Source organism: Oncorhynchus keta, chromosome 34 (assembly GCF_023373465.1).
Source record: "Oncorhynchus keta strain PuntledgeMale-10-30-2019 chromosome 34, Oket_V2, whole genome shotgun sequence".
Lineage (NCBI taxonomy): Eukaryota > Metazoa > Chordata > Actinopteri > Salmoniformes > Salmonidae > Oncorhynchus > Oncorhynchus keta.
This window is the reverse complement of record NC_068454.1, coordinates 76420843-76433788: the sequence shown is the minus strand read 5'-3', so window position 1 is coordinate 76433788 and position 12946 is coordinate 76420843. Positions and strand designations below refer to the sequence as shown.

Below are 12946 nucleotides of genomic sequence, written 5' to 3'. Positions count from 1 at the left end.
TTGCTGATGACACAACAGCCTGATCATCGACAACAATGAGACAGCCTATAGGGAGGAGATCAGAGACCTGGCAGTGTGGTGCCAGGACAACAACCTCTAGCTCAATGTGAGCAAGACAAAGGAGCTGATCGTGGACTACAGGAAAAGGCGGGCTGAACAGGTCCCCATTAACATCGACGGGGCTGTAGTGGAGCGGGTGAAGAGTTTCAAGTTCCTTGGTGTCCACATCACCAACAAACTATCATGGACCAAACACACCAAGACAGTCGTGAAGTGGGCACGACAACACCTTTCCCCCTCAGGAGACTGAAAAGATTTGGCATGGGTCCTCAGATCCTCAATAAGTAAAACATGACTATTTCCTGTACCCCTACACACTGACTCGGTTCCAATACCCCTGTATATAGCCTCATTATTGTTATTTTATTGTGTTACTTTTTAATTTTATTTTTTACTTTATTTTATTTATTAAATATTCTCTTAACTCTATTTCTTGAACTCTATTGTTGGTAAAGGGCTTCTAAGTAAGCATTTCACGGTGAGGTCTACACCTGTTGTATTCGGCGCATGTGACAAATAAAATTAGATTTGATTTAATGGAATGGATGACCTTGTTCTTACAGACTACTACTCCCTGTATCCAGAGGTTTGTCGGCTGAACACCACCACCTCAGACACTGAGGTAATGTGTATGAAATCCATATTATCCAGACACAGAGTGGCAAGTGAAGTCTTCAGCGATACTAAACCGTAAATCTCTAATGCAAAAGTTCAAACAATTCAGCAAGGACTGGGACTTCGTCCACGCTACGTCAAGTCCACACTTCCCACAATCGAACGGACTCGTGGAGAAATCTGTTCAGACAGTGGAGAGACTGATGTACAACGCAAAAGACAGTGGAACTGCCTTCTACAGGAGCCTGCTTGTTTACCGCACTTTGCCACTTGACTGGGAGTTTTCCCCAGCACACCTCCTCATGGGATGCAGACTGAGGACCAACTGACCCATCACTGAGAACCTCCTAAAAAGGAAAGACAGAGAGAAAGTGAGGAAGTTCAAAGAACAACCGAAAACAAATCAAAAGTTCTACAATGACAGAGGGACAAGAAACCTATCTGAACTCCAACCTGGTGACAACATGAGGTACAAAGACGAAACAAACGCATGGACACAAAAAGGAACAGGTACTGAAGCACAGCTAAGGTCATACAACATACGAACAGAAGATGGCGCTGTTCTATGGAGAAATCGCTGTGATCTAATCTAAGGGGACCAGCAACAGACAGTCATGACACTGTTGAAGAGGCTGAAAGCACAGTTCTGGCAGCAGCCCAGCGTGATGAACAAATCATCAAAAGATCGACAATGCAAGTGAGTGTCCTCATGTAGTTAAGGCCATGTTTGTGTTGTTGCAAATAGATACGGAACACTTGTGTGGACCTGTGGGGCTAAGAACAACTGAAGGAGAATAAAAAGAGAGAGGGAGAGGAAGGTGCTGCAGGGTTAAAGATGCACTCTCAAACTTTTGTATCATTTCAGCCACTAGTGGTGGTCACAAGCCAAAACTGGTCCCTGTGTTTTTTGTGTACAATGTCATCCAGTTTGTGTGGTATGTTATGATTTTTTTTTTTTTTTTGACCAGTTAAGAACAAATTCTTATTTTCAATGACAGCCTGGGAACAGTGGGTTAACTGCTTTGTTCAGGGGCAGAACAACAGATTTCTACCTTGTCAGCTCGGGGATTCAATCTGGCAACCTTTGGGTTACTAGTCCAACGCTCTAACCACTAGGTTACCTGCCACCCTACACATTTGTGTCCCATTTTATGCAATTTGTGCGATATGTTAAGAATCCAGTTTTTGCAAATGATACAAATTTTTTGTGCTTAAGATCCCAGAGTGCATCTTTAACAAGGGGTTGTGTGGAGAAAATATGCACCAGACAAGAATGGGCAGTCTTGTGGAGGGGCGGGGAGAAAGGCCAAGTCTGGAGGTTGTTTATTGGTAAAAAATTGGGTCAGTCCCCCCATTCCTTGATTTTAACGTCTACAGATGTTGATTTCTGAGCCAATCTGACCAGACCGGCCTTGATCTGGCTGCTAAATGGGGTTTTTTCAACATCCATAAAAGAGGTTGTTTAAACTTTCACTCTGTACCTTCACTCTGGACATCAGGCAGAGTCATATTTTCTATGTCTTGCTGACTGGGTCTTGCTCTCTATGCCCTCCCTCCCTATTTCTCAGGGTGAAAGCAGAGTGTTCAGAATGGCGGGTCAGTGTGTTCCCTGGCCTGATCTCTCCATCACTCAACCTGTCATCAGCCATGCCTGCCTGACCTTGTTAGGCCAGCGCTTCTCTCCCCCTCACCCCCCCCTCACCCACAGCCTCATCCCCATTGACTATGTAGCCCTGATATGTCAGGGGGATGATGAGTGTGTGTCCCTCTTGAAGTGATTCTGGGAGAGAGCGCGCCAGTGGAGTTTTGTTGTCTGTGACTCTGGTAGCACGTGTGACAATATTTATATTGGTCAAGTTCATGGAAGCCTGCTGTGATCAGGTTTCCCCCATACAAGCTATTAATGGTCCCCATGGAAACCCTCTTTTCAACACAAGTAGGGGATCAAACAAAGGGTCAGGAGTTTGGGTCATGATATTCACTCATCTTTGTTGCAATGCCTTTTGATGTAGCAATATAATTGTCTACTCTAGTTTCTTAATCCTGCACGGTCCTTCGGGTCCCACAGCACATTTCTGCTTCAGCCCATCACCTAATTCAACTACCCAACCTAACGTAAGCCCTTTATTAGCACGATAAGGTGTGTGTTAGTGCTGGGCACGATCAAAATATGCACCCCTGTGGGTTCCCAGGACCAGGATTAAGAACCCCATGAATACAGAAATATGTGTGACCTTTAGCTACAAGCAACTCTGGACAGTGATACAGGCCGTGCAAGCTTTTACTCCAGCCCAACACTAGCATGCCTCATTCAATCTAGACCATGATAAGTTGGTGTACAGTTAGAGCTGGGCTGAAACAAAAGCCTGCACACACTGCTGCTCTTTCAAAACCAAAATTGGCCACTTCTGAGCTGAGACCACACTCACCAACTACACTGTTGTTGTCTGGTGAATATTGTATATCTAATAAGTTGAAGTATCATACACACTCATTCATAGAATCTACCCTGTAAAGACCTTTATTATACACAGATTTAAAATAGATATTGATAACAAATGTGTACTTTGTGGTTGTGACCCAGTGACTCTTGACCATTTATTTTAGAACTGTTCTTATGTCAGAAGTTTTTTGAGTGAGTTAGAAGATTTTATTTGAAAATAAACAACTATTAATGTTAATCTGAGAGACTCTGATGTTATGTTTTATTTTGATCCAAATGATATGGACCCTGATTTAGCTTTCATTGTTCATGTGTTTATTTTTCATGGAAGATTCTTTATCCATAAAATGAAGTGAGCAGAAAACAAACTCTTCTTCACATTATTTAAGATAGAATTGAAATATTATTTTGAAATGATCAGTAAATGTAAAAACAAAAAAGCAAAACACACCATAAAAAATGTGACAAATTGAAAATGTATTTGATATGTAATACTCTTATGTACTGTTAGGTCTGGTAGGTTTATGTACTGTTAGGTCTGGTAGGTTTATGTACTGTTAGGTCTGGTAGGTTTATGTACTGTTAGGTCTGGTAGGTTTATGTACTGTTAGGTCTGGTAGGTTTATGTACTGTTAGGTCTGGTAGGTTTATGTACTGTTAGGTCTGGTAGGTTTATGTACTGTTAGGTCTGGTAGGTTTATCTACTCTTGTTTGTATATTTCTGTTTTTGTATTTGTTGTGTTCATAATAAAAATGAAAAATACTCACCAAGTTTACTGCCCCGCCTAGTGGAGAAAGGGGATCACTGCAAACGCAAGGTCTGCCAGACCTGTACCAGTCATTCCAACATATTCCTTTAGCTGCTCTAAAGCATACTGGGCTAATTGTTATTGTTCATATTTATTATGCAATATTCTACCTATCATCGTGTGTTGATTATTATTCTTTCAGTTGTTTGTATTTGTAAAGGGTAAGTTCCTAGTTCAATGCGCTGATAGATGTGTTTACTATTAGTGATGGTTAGTGTGAAATCAACAGATATATATTTTTGATAATGAGTTTGTGTTGTTTGGGTGTATACGAAACCAACTCTGGACTAGAACACTTCTCCCTGAATCTCAGATTAGAGGAGAGGAAAGTAAGTGAGCAAGAGAAGTCTAATGAGGGGAGGACAAGGGGTGGAGGAGAAGAAGGAGGAGGGGATGGAGAGAGAAGGAGGAGGGGATGGAGAGAGAAGGAGGGGAAGGAGAGAGGACAAAATATTCAAAACAAAGGACGCTTTTGGACGACAGAAAAAGTTGTGAGTATGAAAACATTGTGTTCTTTTCTTAATTTTGAAGACTATAAAGACATTAGTAGCACTGCAGTACTGTATATAGAATGTTTAAAATAAATAACATGAAGTACATATATAAAAGATGCATAGAGAAACCAAACTATATTTTACTGCAAAAAACGAACTTTTCATGAAGTCATCCTAATAGAATACTGTTTGAACTTCGGTCATGGATGACAATGTCATTTAGAACTAATGTATTTTAGAAAGCTATGTGCCCTGGCATACAAGACGGTATAAATGAGTCAAAGCAAGTTAAATCAATTTAACGTATTCAGGGCCTGGGTAAGATGCTGGTAAAGGAGGAACGGGGGGTTAAACATATCGAGTGACAGAACTGTTCGGACGCTTTAGAACATTCTTAATAAGGTTGACGAAAAGAGACGTGTATGAAAAGAGTGTGTACGAAAAGAGACGTGTGTGAAAAGAGTGTGTATGAGAAAGGAGGAGTAGAGGGGTGCTCAGATAGGGCACAAAAACCACATTCCTTTGTGAGAACTCATGTCTTGGACTCCAAACTCACACTGACACATCACAAGAGGAATGATGCAGGGAGAGAGCTGAGGGAGTGTGTGTGTGTGTGTGTGTGTGTGTGTGTGTGTGTGTGTGTGTGTGTGTGTGTGTGTGTGTGTGTGTGTGTGTGTGTGTGTGTGTGTGTGTGTGTGTGTGTGTGTGTGTGTGTGTGTGTGTGTGTGTGTGTGTGTGTGTGTGTGTGTGTGTGTGTGAGAGAGAGACAGAGAGAGAGACAGAGAGAGAGAGAGAGAGTGAGGTGATTGTCTCTATATACTGATACTATCAACAGCACATACACTGATAATATCAACCCCACATATACTGATAATATCAACAGCACATATACTGTATCTAGCTCATTTACCTGGATTTCATCAGGTACACATTTCTACAACTGCCTTAGAGAAGAGTATACATTGCATTAGAAACAGCAGAGGTAGGGCCAGGGACAGAGCAGAAGGAGGAAATGTAAAGTCGAGATATTGAAGAGTTCCTCTGTGTGAATTGAAACATTAAACTATTTTCCTCTTTGGGCTTTTGTGGGTCCTGTTTCCTTCAGCTCGTAAACATCCAGCTCTTACAAGGATGGGCAGTCTTCCAATCGCCCTGCTCCTCTGCGGTTTCCATGGTAACCCCTGACAAACACAACACACAAATCATCACCTTCAATTAGGTTTGAGTCCATCTCTGTTTGTTTTAACTCCATAAAACATTCCCCTCATATGGTTTTCTGTTCCACAGTCCTCACAGCTGTAGCCCAAGCCCCGCAGGCTGGTAATAATGCACTCTATTCAATGGTCACACGTTATTTCAACAGACATTAAGTTACATGATATGTCTCTGTCTGTGAGTTATGCCGTGGGTAGAGTTTGTTCCCATGCTGATTGTGCTGTTTCCCTGCTGGTAGAGGTGGAACTCCACAGAGGTGACTGGAATGAAGAGGAGGCTTTGGTGTCTGTTTCTACCTTACCACCTGGTGAGTGAGGTGTCTGTCTCTACCCTACCACCTAGTGAGTGAGGTGTCTGTCTCTACCCTACCACCTGGTGAGTGAGGTGTCTGTCTCTACCCTACCACCTAGTGAGTGAGGTGTCTGTCTCTACCTTACCACTTGGTGAGTGAGGTGTCTGTCTCTACCCTACCACCTGGTGAGTGAGGTGTCTGTCTCTACCCTACCACCTAGTGAGTGAGGTGTCTGTCTCTACCTTACCACTTGGTGAGTGAGGTGTCTGTCTTTACCCTACCTCCTGGTGAGTGAGGTGTCTGTCTCTACCCTACCACCTGGTGAGTGAGGTGTCTGTCTCTACCCTACCGCCTGGTGAGTGAGGTGTCTGTCTCCACCCTACCGCCTGGTGAGTGAGGTGTCTGTCTTTACCCTATCTCCTGGTGAGTGAGGTGTCTGTCTTTACCCTACCTCCTGGTGAGTGAGGTGTCTGTCTCTACCCTACCACCTGGTGAGTGAGGTGTCTGTCTCTACCCTACCTCCTGGTGAGTGAGGTGTCTGTCTCCACCCTACCGCCTGGTGAGTGAGGTGTCTGTCTCCACCCTACCGCCTGGTGAGTGAGGTGTCTGTCTCTATCCTACCGTCTGGTGAGTGAGGTGTCTGTCTCTACCCTACCGTCTGGTGAGTGAGGTGTCTGTCTCTACCCAACCGCCTGTGTGTGAGGTGTCTGTCTCTACCCTACCGCCTGGTGAGTGAGGTGTCTGTCTCTACCCTACCGCCTGTGAGTGAGGTGTCTGTCTCTACCCTACCACCTGGTGAGTGAGGTGTCTGTCTCTACCCTACCGCCTAGTGAGTGAGGTGTCTGTCTCTATCCTACCGCCTGGTGAGTGAGGTGTCTGTCTCTATCCTACCGCCTGTGAGTGAGGTGTCTGTCTCTATCCTACCGCCTGTGAGTGAGGTGTCTGTCTCTACCCTACAACCTGGTGAGTGAGGTGTCTGTCTCTACCCTACCTCCTGGTGAGTGAGGTGTCTGTCTCTACCCTACCTCCTGGTGAGTGTGGTGTCTGTCTCTACCCTACCAACTGGTGAGTGAGGTGTCTGTCTCTACCCTACCTCCTGGTGAGTGAGGTGTCTGTCTCTACCCTACCTCCGGGTGAGTGTGGTGTCTGTCTCTACCCTACCAACTGGTGAGTGAGGTGTCTGTCTCTACCCTACCGCCTGTGAGTGAGGTGTCTGTCTCTACCCTACCGCCTGTGAGTGAGGTGTCTGTCTCTACCCTACCTCCGGGTGAGTGTGGTGTCTGTCTCTACCCTACCTCCGGGTGAGTGTGGTGTCTGTCTCTACCCTACCAACTGGTGAGTGAGGTGTCTGTCTCTACCCTACCGCCTGTGAGTGAGGTGTCTGTCTCTACCCTACCGCCTGTGAGTGAGGTGTCTGTCTCTACCCTACCTCCGGGTGAGTGTGGTGTCTGTCTCTACCCTACCAACTGGTGAGTGAGGTGTCTGTCTCTACCCTACCGCCTGGTGAGTGAGGTGTGTGTCTCTACCCTACCGCCTGGTGAGTGAGGTGTCTGTCTCTACCCTACCGCCTGTGAGTGAGGTGTCTGTCTCTACCCTACCACCTGGTGAGTGAGGTGTCTGTCTCTACCCTACCGCCTGGTGAGTGAGGTGTCTGTCTCTATCCTACCGCCTGTGAGTGAGGTGTCTGTCTCTACCCTACCTCCTGGTGAGTGAGGTGTCTGTCTCTACCCTACCTCCTGGTGAGTGAGGTGTCTGTCTCTACCCTACCGCCTGGTGAGTGAGGTGTGTGTCTCTACCCTACCGCCTGGTGAGTGAGGTGTCTGTCTCTACCCTACCGCCTGTGAGTGAGGTGTCTGTCTCTACCCTACCACCTGGTGAGTGAGGTGTCTGTCTCTACCCTACCGCCTGGTGAGTGAGGTGTCTGTCTCTATCCTACCGCCTGTGAGTGAGGTGTCTGTCTCTACCCTACCAACTGGTGAGTGAGGTGTCTGTCTCTACCCTACCTCCTGGTGAGTGAGGTGTCTGTCTCTACCCTACCACTTGGTGAGTGAGGTGTCTGTCTCTACCCTACCGCCTGGTGAGTGAGGTGTCTGTCTCTACCCTACCTCCTGGTGAGTGAGGTGTCTGTCTCTACCCTAACTCCTGGTGAGTGAGGTGTCTGTCTCTACCCTACCTCCTGGTGAGTGAGGTGTCTGTCTCTACCCTACCTCCTGGTGAGTGAGGTGTCTGTCTCTACCCTACCTCCTGGTGAGTGAGGTGTCTGTCTCTACCCTACCTCCTGGTGAGTGAGGTGTCTGTCTCTACCCTACCTCCTGGTGAGTGAGGTGTCTGTCTCTACCCTACCTCCTGGTGAGTGAGGTGTCTGTCTCTACCCTACCTCCTGGTGAGTGAGGTGTCTGTCTCTACCCTACCTCCTGGTGAGTGAGGTGTCTGTCTCTACCCTACCTCCTGGTGAGTGAGGTGTCTGTCTCTACCCAACCTCCTGGTGAGTGAGGTGTCTGTCTCTACCCTACCTCCTGGTGAGTGAGGTGTCTGTCTCTACCCTACCTCCTGGTGAGTGAGGTGTCTGTCTCTACCCTACCTCCTGGTGAGTGAGGTGTCTGTCTCTACCCTACCTCCTGGTGAGTGAGGTGTCTGTCTCTACCCTACCTCCTGGTGAGTGAGGTGTCTGTCTCTACCCTACCTCCTGGTGAGTGAGGTGTCTGTCTCTACCCTACCTCCTGGTGAGTGAGGTGTCTGTCTCTACCCTACCTCCTGGTGAGTGAGGTGTCTGTCTCTACCCTACCACTTGGTGAGTGAGGTGTCTGTCTCTACCCTACCTCCTGGTGAGTGAGGTGTCTGTCTCTACCCTACCACTTGGTGAGTGAGGTGTCTGTCTCTACCCTATCACCTGGTGAGTGAGGTGTCTGTCTCTACCCTACCGCCTGGTGAGTGAGGTGTCTGTCTCTATCCTACCACCTGGTGAGTGAGGTGTCTGTCTCTATCCTACCACCTGGTGAGTGAGGTGTCTGTCTCTATCCTACCACCTGGTGAGTGAGGTGTCTGTCTCTACCCTACCGCCTGTGAGTGAGGTGTCTGTCTCTACCCTCCCGCCTGGTGAGTGAGGTGTCTGTCTCCATCCTACCGCCTGTGAGTGAGGTGTCTGTCTCTACCCTCCCGCCTGGTGAGTGAGGTGTCTGTCTCTACCCTACCACCTGGTGAGTGAGGTGTCTGTCTCTACCCTACCGCCTGGTGAGTGAGGTGTCTGTCTCTACCCTACCGCCTGGTGAGTGAGGTGTCTGTCTCTACCCTACCGCCTGGTGAGTGAGGTGTCTGTCTCTACCCTACCGTCTGGTGAGTGAGGTGTCTGTCTCTACCCTACCGTCTGGTGAGTGAGGTGTCTGTCTCTACCCTACCGTCTGGTGAGTGAGGTGTCTGTCTCTACCCTACCGTCTGGTGAGTGAGGTGTCTGTCTCTACCCTACCGTCTGGTGAGTGAGGTGTCTGTCTCTACCCTACCGCCTGGTGAGTGAGGTGTCTGTCTCTACCCTACCGCCTGTGAGTGAGGTGTCTGTCTCTACCCTACCACCTGGTGAGTGAGGTGTCTGTCTCTATCCTACCGCCTGGTGAGTGAGGTGTCTGTCTCTACCCTACCGCCTGGTGAGTGAGGTGTCTGTCTCTACCCTACCTCCTGGTGAGTGAGGTGTCTGTCTCTACCCTACCGCCTGGTGAGTGAGGTGTCTGTCTCTACCCTACCGCCTGGTGAGTGAGGTGTCTGTCTCTACCCTACCGCCTGGTGAGTGAGGTGTCTGTCTCTATCCTACCGCCTGTGAGTGAGGTGTCTGTCTCTACCCTACCGCCCGGTGAGTGAGGTGTCTGTCTCTACCCTACCTCCTGGTGAGTGAGGTGTCTGTCTCTTTCCTACCACCTGGTGAGAGAGGTGTCTGTCTCTACCCTACCACCTGGTGAGTGAGGTGTCTGTCTCTACCCTATCACCTGGTGAGTGAGGTGTCTGTCTCTACCCAACCACCTGGTGAGTGAGGTGTCTGTCTCTACCCTACCACCTGGTGAGTGAGGTGTCTGTCTCTACCCTACCACCTGGTGAGTGAGGTGTCTGTCTCTACCCTATCACCTGGTGAGTGAGGTGTCTTTCTCTATCCTACCACCTGGTGAGTGAGGTGTCTGTCTCTACCCTACCACCTGGTGAGTGAGGTGTCTGTCTCTACCCTACCACCTGGTGAGTGAGGTGTCTGTCTCTACCCTATCACCTGGTGAGTGAGGTGTCTTTCTCTATCCTACCACCTGGTGAGTGAGGTGTCTGTCTCTACCCAACCACCTGGTGAGTGAGGTGTCTGTCTCTACCCTACCACCTGGTGAGTGAGGTGTCTGTCTCTACCCTACCTCCTGGTGACTAAGGTCTTCAATGTGCAACAGAAACATCACTAAACAATGTTAGGCCAGGGATGACCAGGGGTGTCCAGTGTTAACTAAACATTGTGTGTGAGTTATCTTGATGTTGTGTGTATCCTCTGTGCTAGACTGTAGGGAAGAGACGTACCCCTGCACCAGGATGTACTCTGTCCACCGGCCCATCAAGAGATGCATCCACTCCCTCTGCCTTTACAGGTAAACTGCAACTACAGGTTCTCTCTCACAGGAAAACCTAGACACACTCAGTGCCTCCTGGTCATGCAGTCAAAGTTCATTGGTTTCAACCTGAGAGCCTGTACAGAGAGGCATGTTTTAGAGACAGCAGCTGGGCTCTGATTATAGTGTAATGATGTCTGTCTCCTGGTTTGTCTCAGCCTCCCTCGTGTCTATGTGATCAACAAGGAGATATGTGTTAGAACTGTCTGCCAACAGGATGAGTACCTGAAGGGTAAGACAGTCCACCTGATAGCACTTCATTAGACCCGTTGTTAGGATTACAACAACATAACAATCTGAGTGCATGAAACACTTACTGGCTTTAGGACAGCATGTACATCTGAGCCCACACATCCTCTCTCTCTTCTCTCCATCCCAGCTGAGCTCTGCAGGGAGCGGTCCGGCTGGCCCAAACGCTTCCAGAGGTCAACCACCAATAAGAAACGCTGTCGCAATCGCCATAGCAACCCCAAAACCTGGGAAAACAAGGCCTGATGGGCCCAAGATGGCGGAGATGGAAGGAGGGGCGGAGGAAGAAGGGAGGAAGGAGAGGAGAGAAGGAGTAGGAGGGAGGACTCCCTTGGAGACAGAACACTGGGTTGTCTCCATAAAAACATCATAAATCCACCGCTCAACACCTGGTGCTAGCCAGCCACACACACACACAACCAGACACACACAAACAAACAACATATATATAACACAGTCCATGTAACTCCAGTTATGAACAGTCTGAGTCATATTTCTCAGTTCTGCTATTAGCCCTGTGTTTTAATATAACTGTATGTGAATATCAGGGGAGAAATCACTCCCCACAGATTGGATTGTGTTTTATTTGACACGGATCATGTTCTGTGCCGTTGCGGGCTGTATAATACTGTTCAGATGGAACGCTGTTGAGTTCCTGTAGTTGTGTACTGTAGAGACAGTCTGAGAACAATGTATCCACTCTGTCATTACTGACACCTTATTGTAAAGCACCCTATCACAATCCAATACCAAAGCAGTGCAATACTACAAAGCAGTGCAATACTACCCAATAAAATGTCATTCATTGGTTTGTGTGGATCACTTTATTGATGTAGTCCAGTTCTTTTCCTCATGTAGATAAAAAGAAAACAAGTCAACCTCGACTCAACATTAGTTGATATCTTTATGTTTTGATTTTCAATACATCAGCATTTACATACACATATATTTTATTTGTAATGTCAAGAATAAACACATAAACCAACATGACTAGAGTCTACACAGACTCTCACCAGTTCATACCAGTTCTCCCACTCGCTGTGTTCTCACACAGGAAATCAATCAATTATCACCTCATTAATCAACATCATGTCATCAGTCAATGCAAATGTTTGAGTCCATGTGTGTCCATGAGAGACAATGATAAGTACAAAAGCCACATAACTGGCTTACTGTAATATTATGATGTCCTGTACAGCATTATCACCCCTCTATCCATCCCTTTACACCTCCCTCCCTCCCTCCCGATATCCCTCCATCCATCCATCCCTCTATCCTCCCTCCCTCTATTCCTCCCTCCATCCATCCCTTTATCCCTCCCTCCCTCCATCCCTTCATCCCTCCCTCTATTCCTCCATCCATCCCTCCCTCCCTCCCTCCATCCATCATCCCTCCCTCCAGCTATCCCTCCCTTCCTCCATCCATCCATCCCTCTATCCCTCCCTCCCTCCCTCCCTCCCTCCATCCCTTCATCCCTCCCTCCAGCTTTGCCTCCATCCATCCATCATCCCTCCCTCTATCCCTCCCTCCAGCTATCCCTCCCTTCCTCCATCCATCCCTCTATCCCTCCCTCTATCCCTCCCTCTCTCCATCCCGCCCTCCATCCTTTCTCTCCCAATAACAACACAACGGTAAAGTAAAACACTGCATCTCACAAGGACTGGAATGGTCTGACTGCATTGACAGAGTTATGTTAGTTCAACGTATAGAATACAGACAGACAGACGGACAGACAGTTGTATGTACACACACAGGGCTACTCATCCAGCAGGGCAAAAGCCGTGACCTAAATGTGTCATCTCTACCCAGAAACCCAGAGGGACTGTTTACATCACAAGGCCTAAATTATTACATCACAATGCCTAAATCAGGCCTGTCTATCACCCCATGGGTTTAAGCCCTTCCTCACCCTCCATCGCTCCTCAGAACCCACTCATCTTTCCCTTTCATCCTCTCACTCTGCTGTCCCTTCCCTCAATTAGAAAACGTTTTTCCTCTCACTCCCTCCATTTCTGTGTCAACTAACACCAGCCTCCTGTTAAAACAATGCAGCCAAGTGATCCAGACAAGTGCTCATCCCCAGCCAGCAGTGATAATGTACACAGCAGCTGCTGTTGTGCATCTCACCACTCTCCCTGTCAGAC

At 47.7% G+C, this 12946-nt stretch overlaps 1 protein-coding gene, 1 long non-coding RNA gene and 1 other non-coding gene across 3 annotated transcripts; 2 read left to right on the top strand and 1 right to left on the bottom strand.

Moving 5' to 3' along the window:
* The first annotated feature begins 4279 nt into the window (after positions 1–4279).
* Positions 4280–8819, top strand: LOC118378354 (uncharacterized). The gene is made up of 9 exons (XR_008090771.1): positions 4280–4418; positions 5527–5595; positions 5709–5741; positions 5875–6088; positions 6361–6462; positions 7609–7676; positions 8083–8388; positions 8423–8694; positions 8729–8819. It is a non-coding gene; the product is annotated as an uncharacterized LOC118378354 (transcript).
* LOC127915253 (uncharacterized) lies at positions 6471–8871 on the bottom strand. The gene is made up of 3 exons (XR_008090772.1): positions 8782–8871; positions 8408–8679; positions 6471–6953 (listed from the first exon to the last, which is right to left on the bottom strand). It is a non-coding gene; the product is annotated as an uncharacterized LOC127915253 (long non-coding RNA).
* Positions 8872–8966: 95 nt separating this feature from the next.
* Positions 8967–11609, top strand: mfap5 (microfibril associated protein 5). Its single transcript, XM_052494949.1, has 3 exons — positions 8967–10532; positions 10712–10785; positions 10933–11609. Exons 1-3 carry the CDS (start codon positions 10420–10422, stop codon positions 11046–11048), a joined length of 303 nt encoding a protein of 100 aa, XP_052350909.1. The 5' UTR covers positions 8967–10419; the 3' UTR covers positions 11049–11609.
* Positions 11610–12946: the final 1337 nt, after the last annotated feature.